The sequence below is a fragment of the Antedon bifida genome, chromosome 5 (genome assembly GCF_963402885.1).
Source record: "Antedon bifida chromosome 5, ecAntBifi1.1, whole genome shotgun sequence".
Taxonomy (NCBI): Eukaryota; Metazoa; Echinodermata; class Crinoidea; order Comatulida; family Antedonidae; genus Antedon; species Antedon bifida.
The window spans coordinates 25,396,204-25,415,931 of NC_136230.1; the positions used below are offsets into that span (position 1 = coordinate 25,396,204).

Here is a 19,728-nt window from a genome sequence, read left to right on the forward strand (position 1 = left end):
TAAAAAACACAAATATTATACTACTTTCAAGGAAGCGAATATCGACAGCATACCTTCATGTATTTCCTGATCCTTTATTTAATGCTAAAACGTATCATGATATTTATTTATTTATTTATTCCTGTATAAATATTTCGATGCGTGATGTATTTATTAGTCCAACGCTTTACTTAGTGTCAGGAATATCGAAGTTCTAAGTTTCGGTTTCGTTAAGTTGTGTATAGTACGGTATGCAAGCGAGGGCTAATCCATTACCTAATCCAAGGAAATAGAAATAGGCCTATATGTACAAATCAACTAACCCGAGGTCTGATCAGGACGATAAATGCATTAAAACGACATAAATAGAATATTTCAACATTATATTCAATTCAAAATTCCTTTACCTGTATTTCTTACAAATTAATAATAATATTACTACCTAAATAAGTCAACAGTAGAAATCCATGTTTCGTGTGTATGTGTGTATGTAAACCCATGGCTATTAAGTACTTTTAGGCATAACAAACATTTGCTCTAAGTGCAAGCAAAGTGCTAGATAGAAGGATGTACTATGATAGTGACGTAACAAAATGAACTTACTGAATTAAGGAAGTTGCCCGTTAACAGTATAAGATAGAGTATTTCCTTTAATGACTTACACTTCAGAAGTGCTAAATAGAGGATAGAAGAAAACTTAAATTATTAATCAATTTACACAATAGTTCAACTTGAAACTTATTGGGTGTGGGTATATATAACATAGGCTAATTTGCCTCTTGTAACCCACAATCAGTTATGCCTCAATGGTATAAAGACCTTATTTGACCAATACTCATTTGCACATTTTGCTTCAAACACGTGCACATACGTGTCTCAAAGACAGGCGCAACGAAACGACGTAGGCGCAGCAATCCAATAGGCCTAAAAGCTTACCCAATGAAGCTTCAATTACAGTGTCTAAAGACGGATGAAGGTACTCGATGTTCGCCTCGAATTCTGCTTTTAACAGCATGCATTCAATTCGAAGTTTATATCTAAAAAAACATAACAGTTTCAAATTATTATTGTATAGGCCTACATCAGTGATCGCTAAATGTTAACGTTACCATCAATATACTAATGAATGTACATTGTAAATGTTGACACCAGTGGGTTGAGGAGGATTGTTTCAAAATCTTAATCCAGTGGGTAGGGAATGAAGTGAAGGTTGTACTTACGAAGGTATACCAAGTAGCATCAGATAAAATTTCTCAGCCTGACCTAACTTTTCACGATCACCGTCAAATGATGTAAGATTCTCAATCTAAACAAATATAATAATAATATGAAATTAAATTATCCGCTGAGAGCAAAGCAGTTATTTCCGGCGGTTAGTTTTCTATCTCACACACAAGCGTCGCATAAACTTTTCAAAATGTTCACAAAAAGCTAACAGTAACAATATACCCAAATAAATAATAAGGCTATATTTTTGCATCATAATAATGATGTGTCCTAATAATCTTCAATGATACCTGGTGATGATTTTTGATGATTATGATGATGATAAACTGATTATGATAATGATGGTGGTTACAGTGATTATCTTACCTCATCTGAATCTGGTAACACTTTTAATAAACCCTTCAGTTTTTCTGTTCCAAATTCTGCACTTTTTCCTTCATGTATGATTTGGATCAACTTCTCATTGGTACTGGAAAAAACCAAGAAGCAAATTAGATTAATCCTCTGGTGGCATGGGCCTGATCGTCTAGCCCTCTGTATGTTTCATAACTGTATTTAGGCCGATTATCAAAACAAAATATTGTAAATATTGTATTTCGCGTTTATTCAAGATTGTTGTCAAAAAAAAATAATATAAGCCTGGGCCTAACTGTATTGTATTCAATTTGTTTTGCAAATTACAAACAAATTACAAAACAAAAACAAATGCATTTAAACATAACAGCTTAAAAATCATCGTGTTGTGACTAACTTAAGATGCGCGTTTATTTAGTGTGTAGGCCTATATATTATCATTATTAATATTACTTTTGCATTATCGGATAAACTTATACGGTGATAAACTTTCAAACTAATACATTTACCCAATATCATAGTCGAATTCCACGATACAGCATAATTATGTGAAACACGTGAGATATTTGATATCATGGAATATTATATTTCGGAATTTACCGATGATACTCGAATATTGTCATGTGGAGATACAGCACTAAATACCGGGTGCAGGAGAGGTGAATAATAGGGACGTTTACGGTACCGGTTTGGTTTCTTTTTTTTAAAACGAGAAAGAACAAAAGTTACACAACGTGACAACCGTTTGCTCCCTAGCGAGTTGAAAGTAATCCTACAATAGCATAATCAAGGTTAAAAAATTACAAAATTAGCACATTAAAATTGTAATCTTAATGAGACTTGACATTATTAATATACGTTCTTCCATCATTAGCAAACATCTTGAATCATCACAAGTGTATTATAGTTTTCATAACAATCATTATAGTAATTTATATCATAATTATTATTATATCCTTGGCTTCAAACAGGTTTTCTAATAAGGGTCTTATGGGTATTTCTATGCTCGTGGGTATAATTTATAAATTAAAGGTGAGTGTCCTCTTTATATGGTTGTCCCCTGAATATGTCTGGGTCTGCAGTGTTAAAACAAGTATTGCCCTCATTTGCTGTGTACCCTGGATGCGGGTTGGCCGTGATAAAGTGAGTGTTAAACATCACGGTGAAGTACCTAACCTGAGTCCTTAGTGTTCTCCAAATAGGTTGTCTTCTAAATAAGATGCTCCAGAGGAGGAAGAATGTGGTTTATTTCAAACATGGTTATATGACAAGGCTTTGAACCATTTTTAAAGGTGTACCGTATTCTTCTTACCTTCGAAACTGCTTTAAAAATATGTTGACGTTTAAGCTTTTTCGTCCATCCAGAAGATTTATTTCGGCTGATTCCTTCTTTTTCTTCTCCTGAACTTCTTTTCCTTTTTCTCCCGTAACACTTTTCTGACAAAATAAAGCCTCTACGTCCTCCCAATTTGCGTTGATGCCATTTGATAACTAAGTATAATTTAAAAATGAATATTGAAGCTATATATAATAATAAGCTATAATACAGTATAGTAGAGATTTCTCGATTCAAAACACACTACCTGACCAATATTATGAGTTAAAATATATGTTAGTTTTGAACGTTACTGTTCGTGAAGCTAGAATATCACAAATGTATGATATCAACAATGCCCATAGGAAGTACCGATCTCGCTACCGATATTTCCAAAACAAATTAAACCAATCGTGACGCGCCAATCTGGGTAGGCTTACTTGGGCCAACTCCTGGAAAATTGGTAATGATTTGTCGACAGCTATTTAACTTGAATAAATAGTTTATAGTTGTGACGACCATGGAGTAAAACGTGCGACCAATAGGACTAATAATTACCAAGGCTGACTGCCGTTTACAATTAACATATATTTATCCGGAAATGAAATCGTCCTGGGATTCTCAAAGCATGCTGTTTCCGTGGTAATACGCACGCGCGTACGAGAATTTTATGAATAAAAATGTCCGATCAATTATTTATATTAAAACGGCTTGTAACAGGAAGCCAATATTTATAATATTTAATGCCGAAGGGAAGATATTGTATGTTACTATTTGTCTTATACACTAAGTCTTAACACATGAATACAATTGTGTCATGACAGTGGGCACGTTCCACAGAACGATCAGATATTTACTACAGCTCAGAAATATTAAATTAAAAAGCACAAACAATAACCGTCTGTGCTGATATTATATTAAATGTGTCCAAATTTTTAGCCGTTAATACATCATTATTTATCCGACACGTTTAAGACCATTATCTTTAAAACCATTATTATGTTAATTAATGTAGAAGGCCCTGACTGTCAGTTAACCCACTGGGCTAAATTAGAAGGGTTACCGCACCCTTGAAATGGAAGCAAAATATATCAAGCATCGGAGAAAATTTACGGTATCTGGAATGCTGAAACGGTATTACTAGACTGATATACACGTCACATAGAAGACAAAGCGCTGCAACTTGCAACCCGTTCGAGTATAGTTCAAATTTACACCCCATCCTCCCCTTCCCCCCAAAAAGAGAAAAAACTAGTTACCTTATTTACTCGATTCCATATGTTGTCGGTTGAAGCTGCTCTCTGTGGTGGAACTTTACTCCAATTCAAAGTTTTCATCTTCGCTTTAGGTTTTGTTTGTGGTATGGCAGTTGCAACTGGAATTCGACTATTGACGCCGTTCATCGAAGGTGGAGGTGGAATACCTGACCCTGGAAATGGTGGTGGTGGAGGTGGCATACCAGGACACCCTGGAGGTGGGGGCGGAGGTGGCGGCGCCCCTGGGGGAGGTGGTGGTCCCCCTGGAGGTGGTGGTGGCACCGGTAAAGAACTAGGAACAACGCCCTCAACTGTAGGCACATCTGGCTTTGAATTGTTTGCATTGATATTTTGAGGTAGGTTGTTACCCGTTGAATTTGAGTTCGTGACGTCATCACTGGATTTCAGTTCTAATGTATTGAGTTCGTCTGTGTTTATTGCACTTTTTGATTCATTTGTGTCATTGTTTACATGTGTTCCTTCAACATCGTCCAAGACATTTAATATATTATTTCCGTTTCTATTTCCACTGCCATGTCTCCCGCGCCGATGACGACACTCTTCACAATGCGTGCTGGACGCGGGAGATTTCAAATCACGAACTGCCTTACGAAGGTCGTGTTCGCCCTGTGTAACAAGTTTTTCAGCATGCTCACGTCTGTCCAGTAACGTGGCCCGGTGCACTAATTTTTCAATTGTAGACCAAATGACGCCACTTATATTGTCCTTTGGTTCTATTCTAAGTAGATGCTGTAGAATTGTCAAAAATACTGTCGATTGTGGTGTGTCAGAAACCTAAATATAAACATAATTAATCGATAGTATTCATTTCGATAATCAATTCTCATCTCAATATTGCCTTATCATGTACACACTCACATGGCACCAGTCTGCCTTTCGAGTCGAATAGAAAGTCTTTTAATCTGTTACAGTAGGCCTATTGTTATTACAGTCCTTTCAATTTGTCAATGGTACCCTGATTAGGCCTACAACTCTTTTATCCGTTACCCACGTGTGTATTATTCGTGCGAAACGCGAGGCCCTGTATACTGATTCAGTAGTTGAACATGATGAAGGAGTTAGGCCTATGGATGTCATACAAGATTTCGACAATCGGCTCGAGGTATCACAAGTGATAGTTAAAATTGACAAAACTTAAACCATGCAATTATGGTTTGTCGAATTCAGAGCCGCGGCATCATGGTTGTGCATACTGTCTGCATTATACATTGAGATAGTTAGGGGCCTAGAGCATTACAATTTATTGTTGAAAAGCAATGTGGCTGACATGGAGAAAATATATATTTCCGACCAGGGGTTAGGTTACAACAGGGTACTCAAACAATATTAGATTCGTATAATTGTGTGAAAAATATAAGATATAACGACAAATAGACGATTGAAAAAAAAAGTTTCTTACCTGGCCGAAGACCGCATGGTAGACATCGAGGTGGCTGTTTAGATCAACCCCTGACGTACCACTTAATTGGTCTTCATCAGCTACTTTATTGTCGTCAAAAACATCTAACTGTACGTTTAGTAAATCGGTTTCGTCCGAGTCCTCTCGCCTAAAAGAACAACAGAATCGATGAATCAATTAAAAATGTAGGCCTAATGGGTCATGTTCATTAATTAAAGGGTGTGGTAGGTAGTGTCAAGTAGTATATTATTTTTTGAGCCAACGTAGCCAACTCCCTGTAGAATACAGAAATCAACATTGATAGTGCTGCATAGGACATGCGTTATATCTATATATTATACACAGATAGGAAGTTAATTTGGCACAACTTTATTTTAAAATGTTGTAGCCTATGTACTGTTCTACCAATAATCAATATTGTATACGGTAACTTGAGAAAAACAAATTGTCGATGACGTTAGTGAACAAAATTCGAATAGGGCCTATAATAATATTTATTCGGTCACCAATGAAAAATAACCAGGAGTGAGAATAAGGCTAAAGCATAAACAGATTCTGCACTAACTCCATAATTGTGGCAATTTTACTATACTTTTGTCTGTGCTTTTTTATTTGATACCTACCCAGCATGGTACCTTTTTAATAAGATGTATAAAAAGTAAACTACAAAAGTATATAAAAATTTACCTACAATAAACCTCATAAATACATTTTTGTTTAAATGTACCAAGATGGTAGATTTACCAACAACAATTCAATTCCTCGTCCACGCTAAGAATGTAGTCTAAATAACAACTAGTCGTCGACGTAAGGCAAAAATACGTCATAGTCACATTAACAATTTAACCATACATAAATCGTATACAAAGTTGTTAGCTATAGGTAGCATTCGTTCAGTCAATCATCTATAGCATTAATGTTCACGACAAATATAGCTTCCATTGGCATGTACACAGTAGTCCCAGTTAGGCTTAGAATTAACAGTGAAACACCCAGGGTAAAGTGAATTCACTTGCATCGCCTTTTCATAGCAGCGTAAATAGGTGTGAACTCTCAAACAAGTAATTTATACAATACCCTATTTTCTAAGTACCTATGAGCAGTAATGTTTCTTTGTTCAGGTTTAGGGGAGTGGAACTGTTGGTTCAGGCTTAAATCATTACCACCAAGAAGTGCCTAATTAAAATAAGAATCCGTTCTTTAGTGAATCTCGAACTTTGTTGATAACCATCATTAACGGTGCACCACGTAATACTATATCGATTGTTTGGCGTCAACATGCTATAGCAATATATTGTATTTGTTTATTATATTTTTGTAAACGTTATTTATTTATTTTATTCTGGTATATATAAAACCATCTTGATATTGCATTCAAGAACTGAATTGCATACAAAATTGACAAGTGAAAAGAACATTCAAATACATAACAGACATACATAACAAAAGTCACTACTGTACTACAGTACTGATTTTAAAAGTGTGTCACAGATACAGGCCTACGTTACAGAAAAAAAAAACATTATTCCTAAGAAAACGTATTCAAAAAATATTTACCATATAATCAATTAAAATTCAAACAACAAGGAAAAAAGAAGCATAATATTTCAATGAAATGCATTCGATTTGTAATGTGGAATAAACTTTGTATAATGTCATTGTTTAGCCCACCGAGCTCTGTTTATGATAGTGCCCGAATTTGATACCACACGTAAAACAAACGAGGGAAAATAAGTAGTTTAACACAACGGCCAAAGTATATATCACAGGAAACCTCTATTAAGGGGACACTTTTTTGGGGTTCTAATTTATTACGGTTTATTACTTAACTATCTCTTTTCAACTCCGTAATTTGTTATAAATAATCGTTGGCGGCGCACTGCACAATCGAATAAAATATCGGTGTTCCATACTTTTGTAATTGACATCTAAAATATTCATTCTTTGTTGGATTGTGTTTACTGATTTTTCTGAAATGAAAATATTTACTGTAGCATTGTATTGCACGGTTATCCCAGCAATAACAAACCTACCGCTAAATATTTTTACTGTGACGAAAAATTCCTATAAGAAACCAAAACCATAGAAAAGCCTAGGGCGAATAACGTTCCAAACGTGGACGTATGCTAGCTGTCACAGGGCCAAGGCCCACGAAAGTGATAACCTATTAACACGTGAAACATACCTAAAAACAACAAACATGCAGAAAATTATCAACGTCTAATAGGCCTGGTGGAATTCATTAAAAAGTTCAGAAATCAACAAATAATTTAATTTCATACTTCCGTTCGAATTTAATATAAAACGAAAAGCTGTAGGCCTATACTTTATTGATAATTTAAGAATAAAAAAACTATGTTTGCTATTTTGTTATCGTCCGTGACTATCATAGAAACATTTTCGACAGTACTAATATTTTCATTCGTACGGACAGAATAGTATTAAGTGGACATTATACTTTGTCGTAAAAGTGAGAGCGGGGAAGGGACTACGAAGAAGCGCATCCAGAAGTCGCAACATTATCAATTCAATCATTATCAGTCAATCAATCAAAGTTTGAATGCACTGGGCACGTTTTAGAAGCATAGGTACAGCTAGGCCTATATCAACTATTAACTATTAACGCGAACGCAAGATCCTTAAGCGGCGCATGCGAATGTTTTGACCAATTACAAGTGACAGTTTGTTGAGATGATCTGTCGATGTAGAATTAGTCAAATGGTTGCGTTGCGCTTACATTATGTTATAGTGAGAAACAATTTACAATAATAAGTTCATTTGAAAAGTTAAGCCGAGTGTAAGACCCTAAAATAAACTTTCGACTGGGTGTAAGAATGGATCTTATGCTAAACCGTCTCAAGTACAATGTGGATTATAAAGATTATTTATTGAGCCAAAATCAAGAACTTAACAATCATTGTTCAGGATATATATTCCACTTAAAATAATTAATCCAACATGGCGGTCTTAATTTCTGTTATATGGTATTTTAATTTGTGTATAAAAATATCATCCTTTGTCACTGAATATCATGTCCCCATTGCGCCGTATCGCGATGACGACGACGCCAGACTGACTTGAATGTGACGACCGCAAAATTCTCATCACAACTGTCGTTAATGAGTTCTAGGCCTTGTTACTAACGAACGTATCGCGCTCGGGCTCTCTGGGTGGGAGGTCCTCGTGCGTAATGAGTTGTTTCCTTCGGGGCTGCAAGCCAACTGATCCCTGAGAAATACATCCACCCTAATCCTTAGCTGCAGCTGCTGTGGGGTTTACACCAATTATGATAATTTCCAAATAATATTCTTCAAGGTGAGAATATGTTTTCATAATGTCACGTAGTGTACACAAAGTAAAATCTATTTTTGTAAACAATAATTCGAAACATGTTTTAAAAATTGTTATTGTGTAGTGTTGCTTTTTCTATGAACATTGTAATTTGATAGATTGAATTTATTCGGTTCATACATAAAATACATTTTAAAATGGCACAGAAAACATACAAATACATCATTTTAAAAAAATACAGCACCAGAAATATATCACAAAAAACAGCAGACGTCGAGCAAGGGAAACAGAACAAAATGAACCAAGGATAATTAGATAAAGTTTCACATTTTCAGTGTAACTTATTTCCATCTAAGTCCTTATGTACATTTAACTGAGACATCTTTAAATATAGTTATTTTAATTTAGGCCAATTTAAATCATTTGCATTAAAATACTATAGTGTTATATATTTAAAGAAACTTGTTTTAAAGTATTGTAATAAGTATGGAGCACTACACGGATGATATAGATTTATAGATAACAATTTGTGATCGAATTTCCCATTTCCATTATTAATTGTTAAATCGGATACAAAGCATAATTAGGCCTAATGAAGTGAGATCTGAGGGAAGAAGTATGCTAAACTGTAAACTTCTCCAAAATGTTATGTTTGAGTTAAAACGCGGCGTGTCTCTGATCGTGTAATAATGAAGAAATCATATTAACACATGCCATACGACTTTAAATAGGCCTAGTTTAAAATAATTATAAAACAAATGGATCTATTGTTATAGGCCTATTTCAATTGTTAAATTAAATTCGTCGTATTTGGGTCTCAGAATTGAGGTCACAGTGTTGAACGCACGGTCACACGGCCGGTCAAGTGCGATTACATAACAGTACGGAAACTCATGTGCGCAGCATGTGCGCAGTAGGTTCTTAGTCCCCGACTGCGCGAAAATTTCCCACGAATATATTTGGATAATGCAATATATTTGTAGTCGGATATGGGTTCATTATTATCAAAATACTCAATTGGAATCGTAAAGTGGAATACGATCTTATAGAACAAGTTCCCACACGTAAAAACATTACGACCTGTTTTAAATTCCAGACTTGAAAGAGCTATAAATACATTTGCATTGTGTGTGTTTCTAAAAAAAGTTTTGGCAACCTTGATTTAAAGGTAACTTATGTAGGCCTATGACAATGTTGTTTGTAAAAAAATGAAAGACTGATTTAAAATGAACCTTTGAATAGGCCATTTTTAAAGTTTTGCACGAATCACGATTTCACTTTAAAAATACAAAACAAACGGCTAAATTTAACCAAAAATCCATTACCTGACAGACAATGACCTTCAATCTGGTGGACTATTTTTTATTGAAATTACGATTTATTTAGATAAATATATATTTGTGTTTTCTTTCCAATTGTTGGTCAAACCATGGAGGTACTTTTTATACCTCCATGGTCAAACTGATTTAAACTTACTATTATGAGATATTACAACAAACAAATTTTACATGATTTTTTAGGAACAATTAAAGCTTTAAAAAGTGAATTGTGGAAATTTTTAAAAGAACATTCTGAATATTATCAAATTTAATTCCTACTTTTTTTAACCAGGTAAGAGTGAAATTAATTTCCCTCTTCCCTGTTTTTTATTTACCAAAATGTTTCCAGTAGTATTTCATTAGTTCATTCAGTTAATTTAGAATTCTTCCATAACTGTTTATCGATATACCTAACTAATTACATACGGTATAATTATCACACATCCTACTTTGCTAATTAAACTGATTAGAAATAGCAAATCAATTGCATGGTCTAATGGTTGCAATAAACAATGTTTGCCTAGTAGTATGGGACGCCAAATCTGCAATAAATTACATATGATTTAGCCACGACTTATTATTTCACCGTGCTTCTATGGAGGAAAAATATTATGGTGCTTCCAACCTTACACTCAATAATACATTTAAGCATGATTTGAGTTAATTAACCTATCTTTGTATTTCGTTTTTTACCTTTTATTTCTACTCTTGTACTGTATTATAGTTTTAATATTTTATTGATATGTGGTCGAACCTCTATATAAAATAGTGTTCCTCTGTTCCAACAGACTTAACTTTATTATTATTATTATTATTATTATCCGGGCATAACTATTTAGAGAGATTGACTGTTATAAATATACCAGAATTACTTTGAGAACAATTCATCCTTCGGTACCATGATAAGGATGATTAAGAATTACCCATCCTCTCTCTATCTCCTTCCTCGCCCCTCTCCCTCGTACACGTTAATCAACGCCAAAAAGAATATTCGTGAGAAGTAAACATCCTACAAGCCCAACATGTCTTTAACATCATTTCATTATTGTATTTAACATTGATGATGTTATGTGTTTTTGGCAATTAAAACCATCAACAAATATAATAACTAAATTGACATATTGTGCAATTAATAATAAAAAGAAACAACTTACCGAAGTTTACTAAGAACGTCCAGAAGTTTTAAACCTGCAAAATCGGGATGAAGAAGAATAAGTGTCATATTAACAACTAAGGATTTATCTCTTCATATCACAAAATAAATATTTTTAAACTCTCAACAAATGCACCATGTGAACGCCGCATCAACGATCACCACTGTCCAGTATTTATATCTCTGTTAAACGACCATCAGCAGCAGGCCAGCTCACTGGCTACTACGCCTTCTTCCCGTCGCAGTCTGTCTCGTTATGGTCTTATCTTTGTGTTTTTATTCCCTGGTTGTTCGGTGTGTTTTGGAGCCAGAGCCTAATTGGTGATCGGTGCTCTGCGGGAGTTTGGGCTGGCGAGCAATACGATACGAAATAAGGGCGGATAAACTTAATGAAGGTAATACCCAAATGACTATATAGGTTCAGCTATTAATTTGCTGCAGTTTGGTAACAAGCAACGGTGTTTTTACGGGTTAAAGAAAGCAATTCTGTAAAGATCTTTTTAAGATTGCATATTTCTGGGTATAAAAAACGAAACCGTTACAAAAATAATAGACTTATTATATTGGAATGTTGTTCAATATTGCCCTGTATTGTTTTGTTTAGATTCTATTTTTAAATTACGAACTTGTTAAAACCGTAACATATCTTAGCACCTATATTTATTATAAATTGCGTAAAATCAGGATTTATATATCTGGCATGCCTATTATTATGGAAACAACAATAAACATAAGTACTGTGACCTAAATTACTGTCAAAATAATGTTGTTCATCCTTGTTGTAGGATTTCAGTGTCTTTTGTTTCGTCTGTGTCCATGTTAGGCCTATTGTTTTGCTTGGTTTTGTTTCGTCCAAAGCATTGTTGTTTGTTTCCAATGGAGATCTAAACCCAATATTCATTGGCATATTTTGTATTTCTTTAAAAAATATATAGCATGAACACTGAGAGTAAAAAGACCAAGGAACATAAATATTACATCGCTTATAGAAAATCATGTGTGAACACAGTCTTAGACTATTTAAGATGGAAAGTATACGTCACGTATACTAGTATTGTCAAATTGACGGATTGCTAACTTTATCTTGGAATGATTGTGACATTAAGGCCTATGCCTTTTTTAGTAGTCGTAAATCAGAGTTAAGATTAATAAACATTTTCTTTAAAAACACCTGTTTCTATACAATAACGTGAGAACATGAACCTGAAGGCCGATGTACTATAGTAGAAAAAATAAACTTATAGACGCTATTATAAGTAAATATTTATTGACTGAGGATAGACCTGTGTTGTGAATGAAATACTTAGGGCCTATAGCATCTACGTTTTGCGGATTTAGGCCTGTGTCGGAGACACCCTTTCCCTATTCTGGATTCGCCTCAGATTTATAGGTCCACTAAGAAGAGTTTGAGAACATACTTCGGTTGTAAACGAAAAAAAATGTCCCTGTCTGTTTTGATCTTACCGTAGCCTATAGTTTATATTTAAATTGGGAAAAGTCACGGAAAGAAAAGAAAACTCATCGTACCTGAAACTGTCTTAGTATGCATGTCCGAAGTATGGTAGCATCGCTATATACTTTCTAACTACTCTATGGTGTTCACATCAAAGCTATACTAAATATGATACGTTTACTTCTAACAAAGCCTTAGTAATAACTTAATAAGCCTACATGGTTGAACATAACCCATAATTTCCCTCATAAATTGTGTTATTAATCGTTTATTGTTGTAAACAAAGGCTAATATTTCAATACTTTTGTTTAGACCCGTTAAATATATTATTACTACGTTACAATTGGACAATAGTTATGTAAACACACTCATTGTCCAATCATTTTCAATAGACAATAAGGTTTAATTCGCTTAGTGGAAATAACTATTGTTCATGGCACAGTTTTATAAATTTGTCAAGAAGTAGCCCTGTCTCTATCCCCTCAAGAGTGAAACAATAATTCTGTACTCCCAGACAAACCGCTTTGATTTGATTGTTTTTACTTGACGATGTACAAAAATAGGTGAGAATATACAAATTCGCAACAGTTGTTGCAAGAAATAAGCCGATAAAAGAAATAATTTCACGGATTTCTTAACATTTGAACGAAAACAAGCAATGACCTCTTTGGTGTCTGTAAGGTCAGTGAAAATAGCACATCGTTGACATTTTGATAATTGTTCGGAATGTGTTAATTTAGACCTATTTGACACTGAGTATAGTCACACTTGAGGATTGTTGTGAATGGTTAGGATTACGCTGGATGTACTATCTTTTTATTTGAACGTAATTCACTCCGAACTAAACCAGTATAATGTTCTTTTTTTTCGATTTCTATCTGTTGATTTTATTTTTTTTTAAACTTGGAATTAACATATAGGCCTACCAAATGAATGATTGATAAACTTTATTGTTTTGTTGTATTTTTTCATTTTTTTCTTCCAAGATTAGACTAGTGGCAAATACAATTTTTCGTACCTTTAATTACCTAACTAACAATATACATTAAAGATATCTTGCGGTGTTTTAATTTGTAGCAAAAAACTATACTATAGAGGCCTATTATTGAAATCTCATTTACCGTCTGGCCTGGTTCAGTTTCTGCGAAATGCTTTGAATGCGAAAGTCAAAATGGGGTCGCCTTATAAGGTCAAAGTCAGCATGAATGGACGACTGGTGACAGCAGCCTATCAACATTGTCATCAATCATCGTCGTCAATATGTTTGTGTCGTTAAGTTCCATAATTCATTGCTAATTAGACCGCAGCTCATTGTCACTTGTGGCAAAGCAAACTACAAGCAAGGAGAGTGTGAAAAGTGGAAGTCGCTTCTTGTTGACACTTTCTTAAACATGGCCAAACAGCGATAATTTGTTGACCTTTCTGATCTATTTTTAAATGTTTTGTGATATACTGATTTTATTTACAGTAGGTAGAGAAAGTATTTACTGTTTTGTTTCAAGGGATCTATTTTAAGTGTTAAAATCCAATTCTTAAACACTTCTTAAAAAAGTAAAGACTAAACCAACCCTAAAGGTATTGCAAATCATTAAAACAACACTAAATTAAAAGTAAATTGATTAATACTGCTGGAACCCTACTAATTGGACACATCATATTTTGAAAATTATAAGTTTCAACTCTATGTTTAAAATCTCTCTTTTTGACAAGTTTAAATTTGTTCTAAGCAAGCAATGAAAAAAGTGCATAAACAGTTAACGAGGATATAATGTCAGCAGTCCTAACAATAACTTTGTCTCGTATTATGATTATATAGTATTATTATTATTATTCTACGCTTATGAACACTCACTGTGGTACCCAGCTAACTTTGTAGTTCAATGACTCTGTTTTCATAGCAAGTCGATCCTGAATTTGTAATATCGAGCTAAGTCAACAATGGAAAGAAAAATGTATCGAAAATGGAACGTGTGCAAAATTGCGCAAAATTAATTCAGAAACGTCAACATAAATAATACAAGAAAACATTCCACGGCAGTTTGATTAATTTCTTAATTGTTTTCATTACCAATCGATGCGGTAGTTTACCGATTTCAACCGGACATTTCAATCTTGAACAATTTACAAAACCGTACAGAATTATTCAATTGATTTGAGTATAATAACTTCGAGTTAAAAGGCGTTTCGTTCCATTAGCGCGTTGACGCGAATGGGCGTGGTTTGATTCACAGGGCTAGATAATCGTGCGGTGTCTTTTAACTCGTGATATTATCTCTGAAGTCAGTTATGCAAGTTTAAATCATTTACGTGCGAACAACTTCACAGATTTCTTCAGTCATAGTGCATATATTTTGTGTCTGTATTGTACATGTTCTGTCACCAATATCTATCAATTCAATGGCGAATACTTCACCTTTCTCACCTTACAAGATTGTAAACAATCGACAAGTAATTGATCATAATATTATATAAAAACGCACTTTTACCATATTATTCGGTTAACTGGTTTTGTGAACATTGAACTTTTGTTAAAAACGTTGGTACGTCAAACTAACGAGTTGGTAATGTCTTTATCATAAAAGCTTTCTTGCAAAAGTGTTTTAATCACTGCTTCTGCATCTCAATCTCTTGATAAACATGTAGGGCCTACAGTAAATGTTAGATTATTACTTTTTGAATTTAAAATAATGATCCTCAACATCATAACGGTTATAATGATTGTAATACCACCATTAATATTATTATAATATAGTATTTTAAATTCAACCTGTAAACAGCAGAACGTAATTGACAAAAGCGTAATTGATGTTTAACCTGATAAAACAGAGCGTATTAATTGACGTAACGTAAACGTTTAATCAGCAGAACGTACGTGATGGATGGGGAAATTCAATCAAATGGTTCTTGAAGTTGGATATGAATAGTAGGCTTAAACGGCTTTTATTTACATTATCATTTTACTTTGTGTCTTTAAAATTCTAAGATTTTACCACCGTATTAGTTGGGAATCTTTGAAATCCGTTAGTAGGCCTAAGTCCTTTGTAGTTGAGAAACCGAAAATTGTTTTTGATTGAGTTCGACAAGAAGGGTCAGTGACCTATACTCCTTGTCCGAATACTGGACACTAATGTCCATTTGTCCTATAACAAGTGTTACCAACCAGGGACCAACTGACCGCAGCGCGTGCTCCTGGGGCAAATCCGTGAGCTTTCCTAGCGGTCATACCTGAATTTAAGTCTGGTTTTCGTTTATGTCACACCCGTTGGCTAACAATCTGTAGGCATGGGTCTTTATAAATAATAACATTCTCTGGCCTAGTGCATTTCCCGAGGGTTTTAGGCTGTGTGTTTGTTCAGAGGAATGCTCGGAGCTAAAATACATCTTCTATCTGCCTATACAATACAGTATTAGGTTTTATGTCATCAAAGCAAACTGCCTTGCGTATACTATTCAATTGTGTCAAAATTGAATGTCACCTCAAATATTCTAAGCATATGAACCTAACTGGAACCGAACAGATTAAAAGAAAATAGATGAAATACCAGATTTACTAGCGCCAGTAGCTATAGTAGCCTCGGTCACATTAAGTTCATGACTGTCATTATATCCAATGGAATGTTACTATAATTGGCGTTTTTCATTTAAGTGAATGTTTTCTGCATTTTCCACAATGTATTGTTAAACATTTTTTTCATCAACAAATAAACGACGGATCAACTATGAAACTCGATAGTGAAAGCACATATTTGAGGACATTTTATATGTTTGCTTTTTGACAACTTCTTCCAAATTGTTAATCAGTTATCAAGATAGATTAGGATATACTATTAACATCAATTAAATGTTCTTATTGGAATGTAGCCTAGAGCTTTAGATAGAAGATTATCATGTATAGATGAAAAGAGAAATTTATAACCATGGAGAAATAACTAACTTACTTAACTAACTTAGTATGACATTGATCGTCTTGTTTCCAAGCCCATGAAGTTAAACATGGGACAAAATCGTCATGAACTTTAGGCCAATAATACCATCACTTCCGCTTGTACTTTAGTTTGAAAAGAACACTTCGAACCTCTTAAATGTTGTCTCGACATATAGTACTGTTTGTTTGTACTTATTAGATTCTATAATATATTAGTCATGATTTTGGTATCTGAAAATAGTTTCGAAAAACAACGTCTAGTCTGGTAATTATGTATCTATTATGTGCATATCTATTCTTGGAAGTGCTATTCTTTCCACAATGATGTAGGCCTAGGCTTGCTGGGTTGCCGGAAAAGTTGTCACAACCCTGGCGACGATCAGTGATCTCATTGCGGTTGAAACTCGTGTATCACCCGCCTGGCCACCCCATCGCGAATCTGTAACCATGTACATTGGGGTATGTTTCAAATATCCAATGCGGTCAATGGCAATTGATATGTGAATACAGATGAAATCTGTCAGGTTTATTGTCTATGCCTGACTGAAAAACAAGCATCGAATTAAAATTGTGGTCTGGGAGCTATTTATTTTGTTGGTCGGTATTTTGTTGTGATTTTTATAGTTAATTTTCAGGATATGTTGAGTTTAACAAGAATGTTATTGAGCGAGTAATAAGCATCGTGTGTGTCAATCACAGTGCTCATAAATTGTCAGTCATGAGTTTTGTAAACAAGACCACCGTCTAAATAATAACAACATAGTAATGATGACGCTGTTAATTGCTGACAGAACATATAACAACAACAACAACAAAACCACTCACTAATACCTTGTTTGTATCTTAATTTGTGGTGTTTTCATTCATCTCCATGGACGAATCAGAAAATGTTTATTATAGAGGGCGCCTCACATTTGTTTATATTTTACAATCAAACTTGTTTTAACTGACAACGCCCATTTTAATTTACCATTTTCCATTATTCATTAGAATTGTTCAGTCCTGTATTAAACACTAATGTCAATCTTTAAATCCTTTGATTGTATTTACAGTATATGCTCCAAACGGTTTAACTAATCTGTTTTTTTAAAAATTTTATATGCGCACTTGGCGTACCATACTACAATGTGTTTGTTTTATTGTAGCCTATTGTATCCATTTGTAGTGTATAATTTGTTCAACACTAGGGCCAACTAACCCCATTAATGGGACATCTCTTTTGGTGGTACTGTAGATACTTTTTAAAATCCAATTTGTGCCAACGTTTACGTGATATTTTTCAAACCATGGTCATATAAAACTGTTCAGTCTCGGTGATGTCTTCTCGTTAGTCTATACTTCTCACTCTTTATCTCTCCCCTATTCACACATACACCCGACTACGCCGCGGTGTTGTCGGGTCTTAAAGTCATTCTGCGCACGCTCTGTAGAAACATAATTAGTATGCGCAGAATGACTTAAAAGCTGCGTGGTCTGCGTGATCCAAAAGGCACTTACCTATAAATTCGTTTCTCAGTCGAACTCTCTGGTCAATATTGTCTGTTTGAATCAGAATACAATTGATGAATGCTAAGATAGTTGTTTTATAGGATGACGATTCTGCTACGTTTAATTCGTCGACGATGAAACCGAACCGATAACGGCATTCGTTAGAATCCTGCCAACGAAATCAAATATAAAGTTAATAAATTAAAATGATGGTAATTGTATCTTGAAAAAAACATAATGTTCATAACTGAACATAATTAAAATGCGCACCATACTTTTCTGGTATTTTGTTAACATGTGCAAATGAGTACAGTACATTTAATATAACACGCTATTTGGTCAGTATTATTACTGAGAGGGCTATAATACCCTACTCAAAGAAACGAAATAAACATAGGTCTACAGTATAGGTGTTATTACGCTCGGTTAAGTTACACCCATGTCGTTTTTATTAAATTTTGATTTAACAAAACTAATATTTAATATCGTATTCACTACCGTACGGTACCTATTTAAAAAGTTTGTTATGGAAAATGTGGCTTTCGATACAGTGAAAACTTTTGCATACGTTGAGGGCGGTATGACATATTTTATTTTATCTCATGCAGTCAGTGAGACAGAAACGTCGATGGTTGGTCTGTTCCAAACCAAATATCCCATCAAATCCGCAACCTCTAGGAAATCCACCCCACCCCCTTTCTTGTTTTCTTTGATGTCTGAGGGTCGTGCCAGGAACTCATTCTTGTTTATACTTTTTTCAGAAACATTATATAGGCCTGTTTTAAAACGTCTGGTTTTCAAAAACCCAATAATCCGTTCAGCTTGAGATGTTCCCATTTCAACAGGCATTTTTAAATATAGATCTAAGCCTACTGTATTTTATTTGACCACTAAAAACAGCCCTTGTTAAACATGATATTAAGCATGTTTCATTTTCTACCTTCTAGGGTTTCAAAGTCACTTTTGTTCATAACGACCTTACTAATCTATGCAGCCCGAGAAGTTCACCATTTTCAATGGCGTTTGACAGAGATAAACCCTACAATATCAAACCAAAAGCGTCATGATCGTTAGGAAAGCTACCCCTTGTTTGATTCAATAAACCTATGATCTTTTAAGTGTCTTCCTAAATCCGCCAATAACTCCTCTTCAAACAAATCAGCCGTTTTGTGTCATTGATAGGTCAGGTCCGATGGTCAAACAATTCAGCCGAAATAAACCAGTGAATCGTATAAAATCTGTTATTTTCAATAGAACATGTTTTAATGGAGAAGCTATCCAAACGTACACAACATACATATATGAATCCAAATAATTAAAGGGCCTAGACCTAGACCATTGAAATCAAAATAGTTTGTTCCTAACATCTAGTTGGTTGGATGAATTGGTTTACCCGTATTCAGAGGACATTTTTGGGTTCCAAAGTTATACTTTGACATACAAAACCCATAGTAAAGCATTACTCCATGAACTAATAACAACTAATAACAATTCTTGCTTATCCTGATTTCTCGTTAAGTTCTTTACAAGAAAAGTTAGCCTCAAATG

At 34.4% G+C, this 19,728-nt stretch overlaps 1 protein-coding gene across 1 annotated transcript in view; it reads right to left on the reverse strand.

Moving 5' to 3' along the window:
- The window catches only part of LOC144843547 (uncharacterized), a 40,720-nt gene that overhangs the window by 10,096 nt on the left and 10,896 nt on the right, over positions 1-19,728 (reverse strand). The window contains exons 3-11 of the mRNA XM_078700364.1: positions 18,190-18,349; positions 11,316-11,349; positions 5,552-5,699; positions 4,135-4,926; positions 2,873-3,051; positions 1,573-1,675; positions 1,200-1,285; positions 916-1,016; positions 583-653 (exon numbers count right to left, since the gene is read on the reverse strand). Of these exons, the coding sequence (XP_078556490.1) occupies positions 583-653; positions 916-1,016; positions 1,200-1,285; positions 1,573-1,675; positions 2,873-3,051; positions 4,135-4,926; positions 5,552-5,699; positions 11,316-11,349; positions 18,190-18,349 (1,674 nt within the window). The remainder of the gene's footprint in view (positions 1-582; positions 654-915; positions 1,017-1,199; positions 1,286-1,572; positions 1,676-2,872; positions 3,052-4,134; positions 4,927-5,551; positions 5,700-11,315; positions 11,350-18,189; positions 18,350-19,728) is intronic.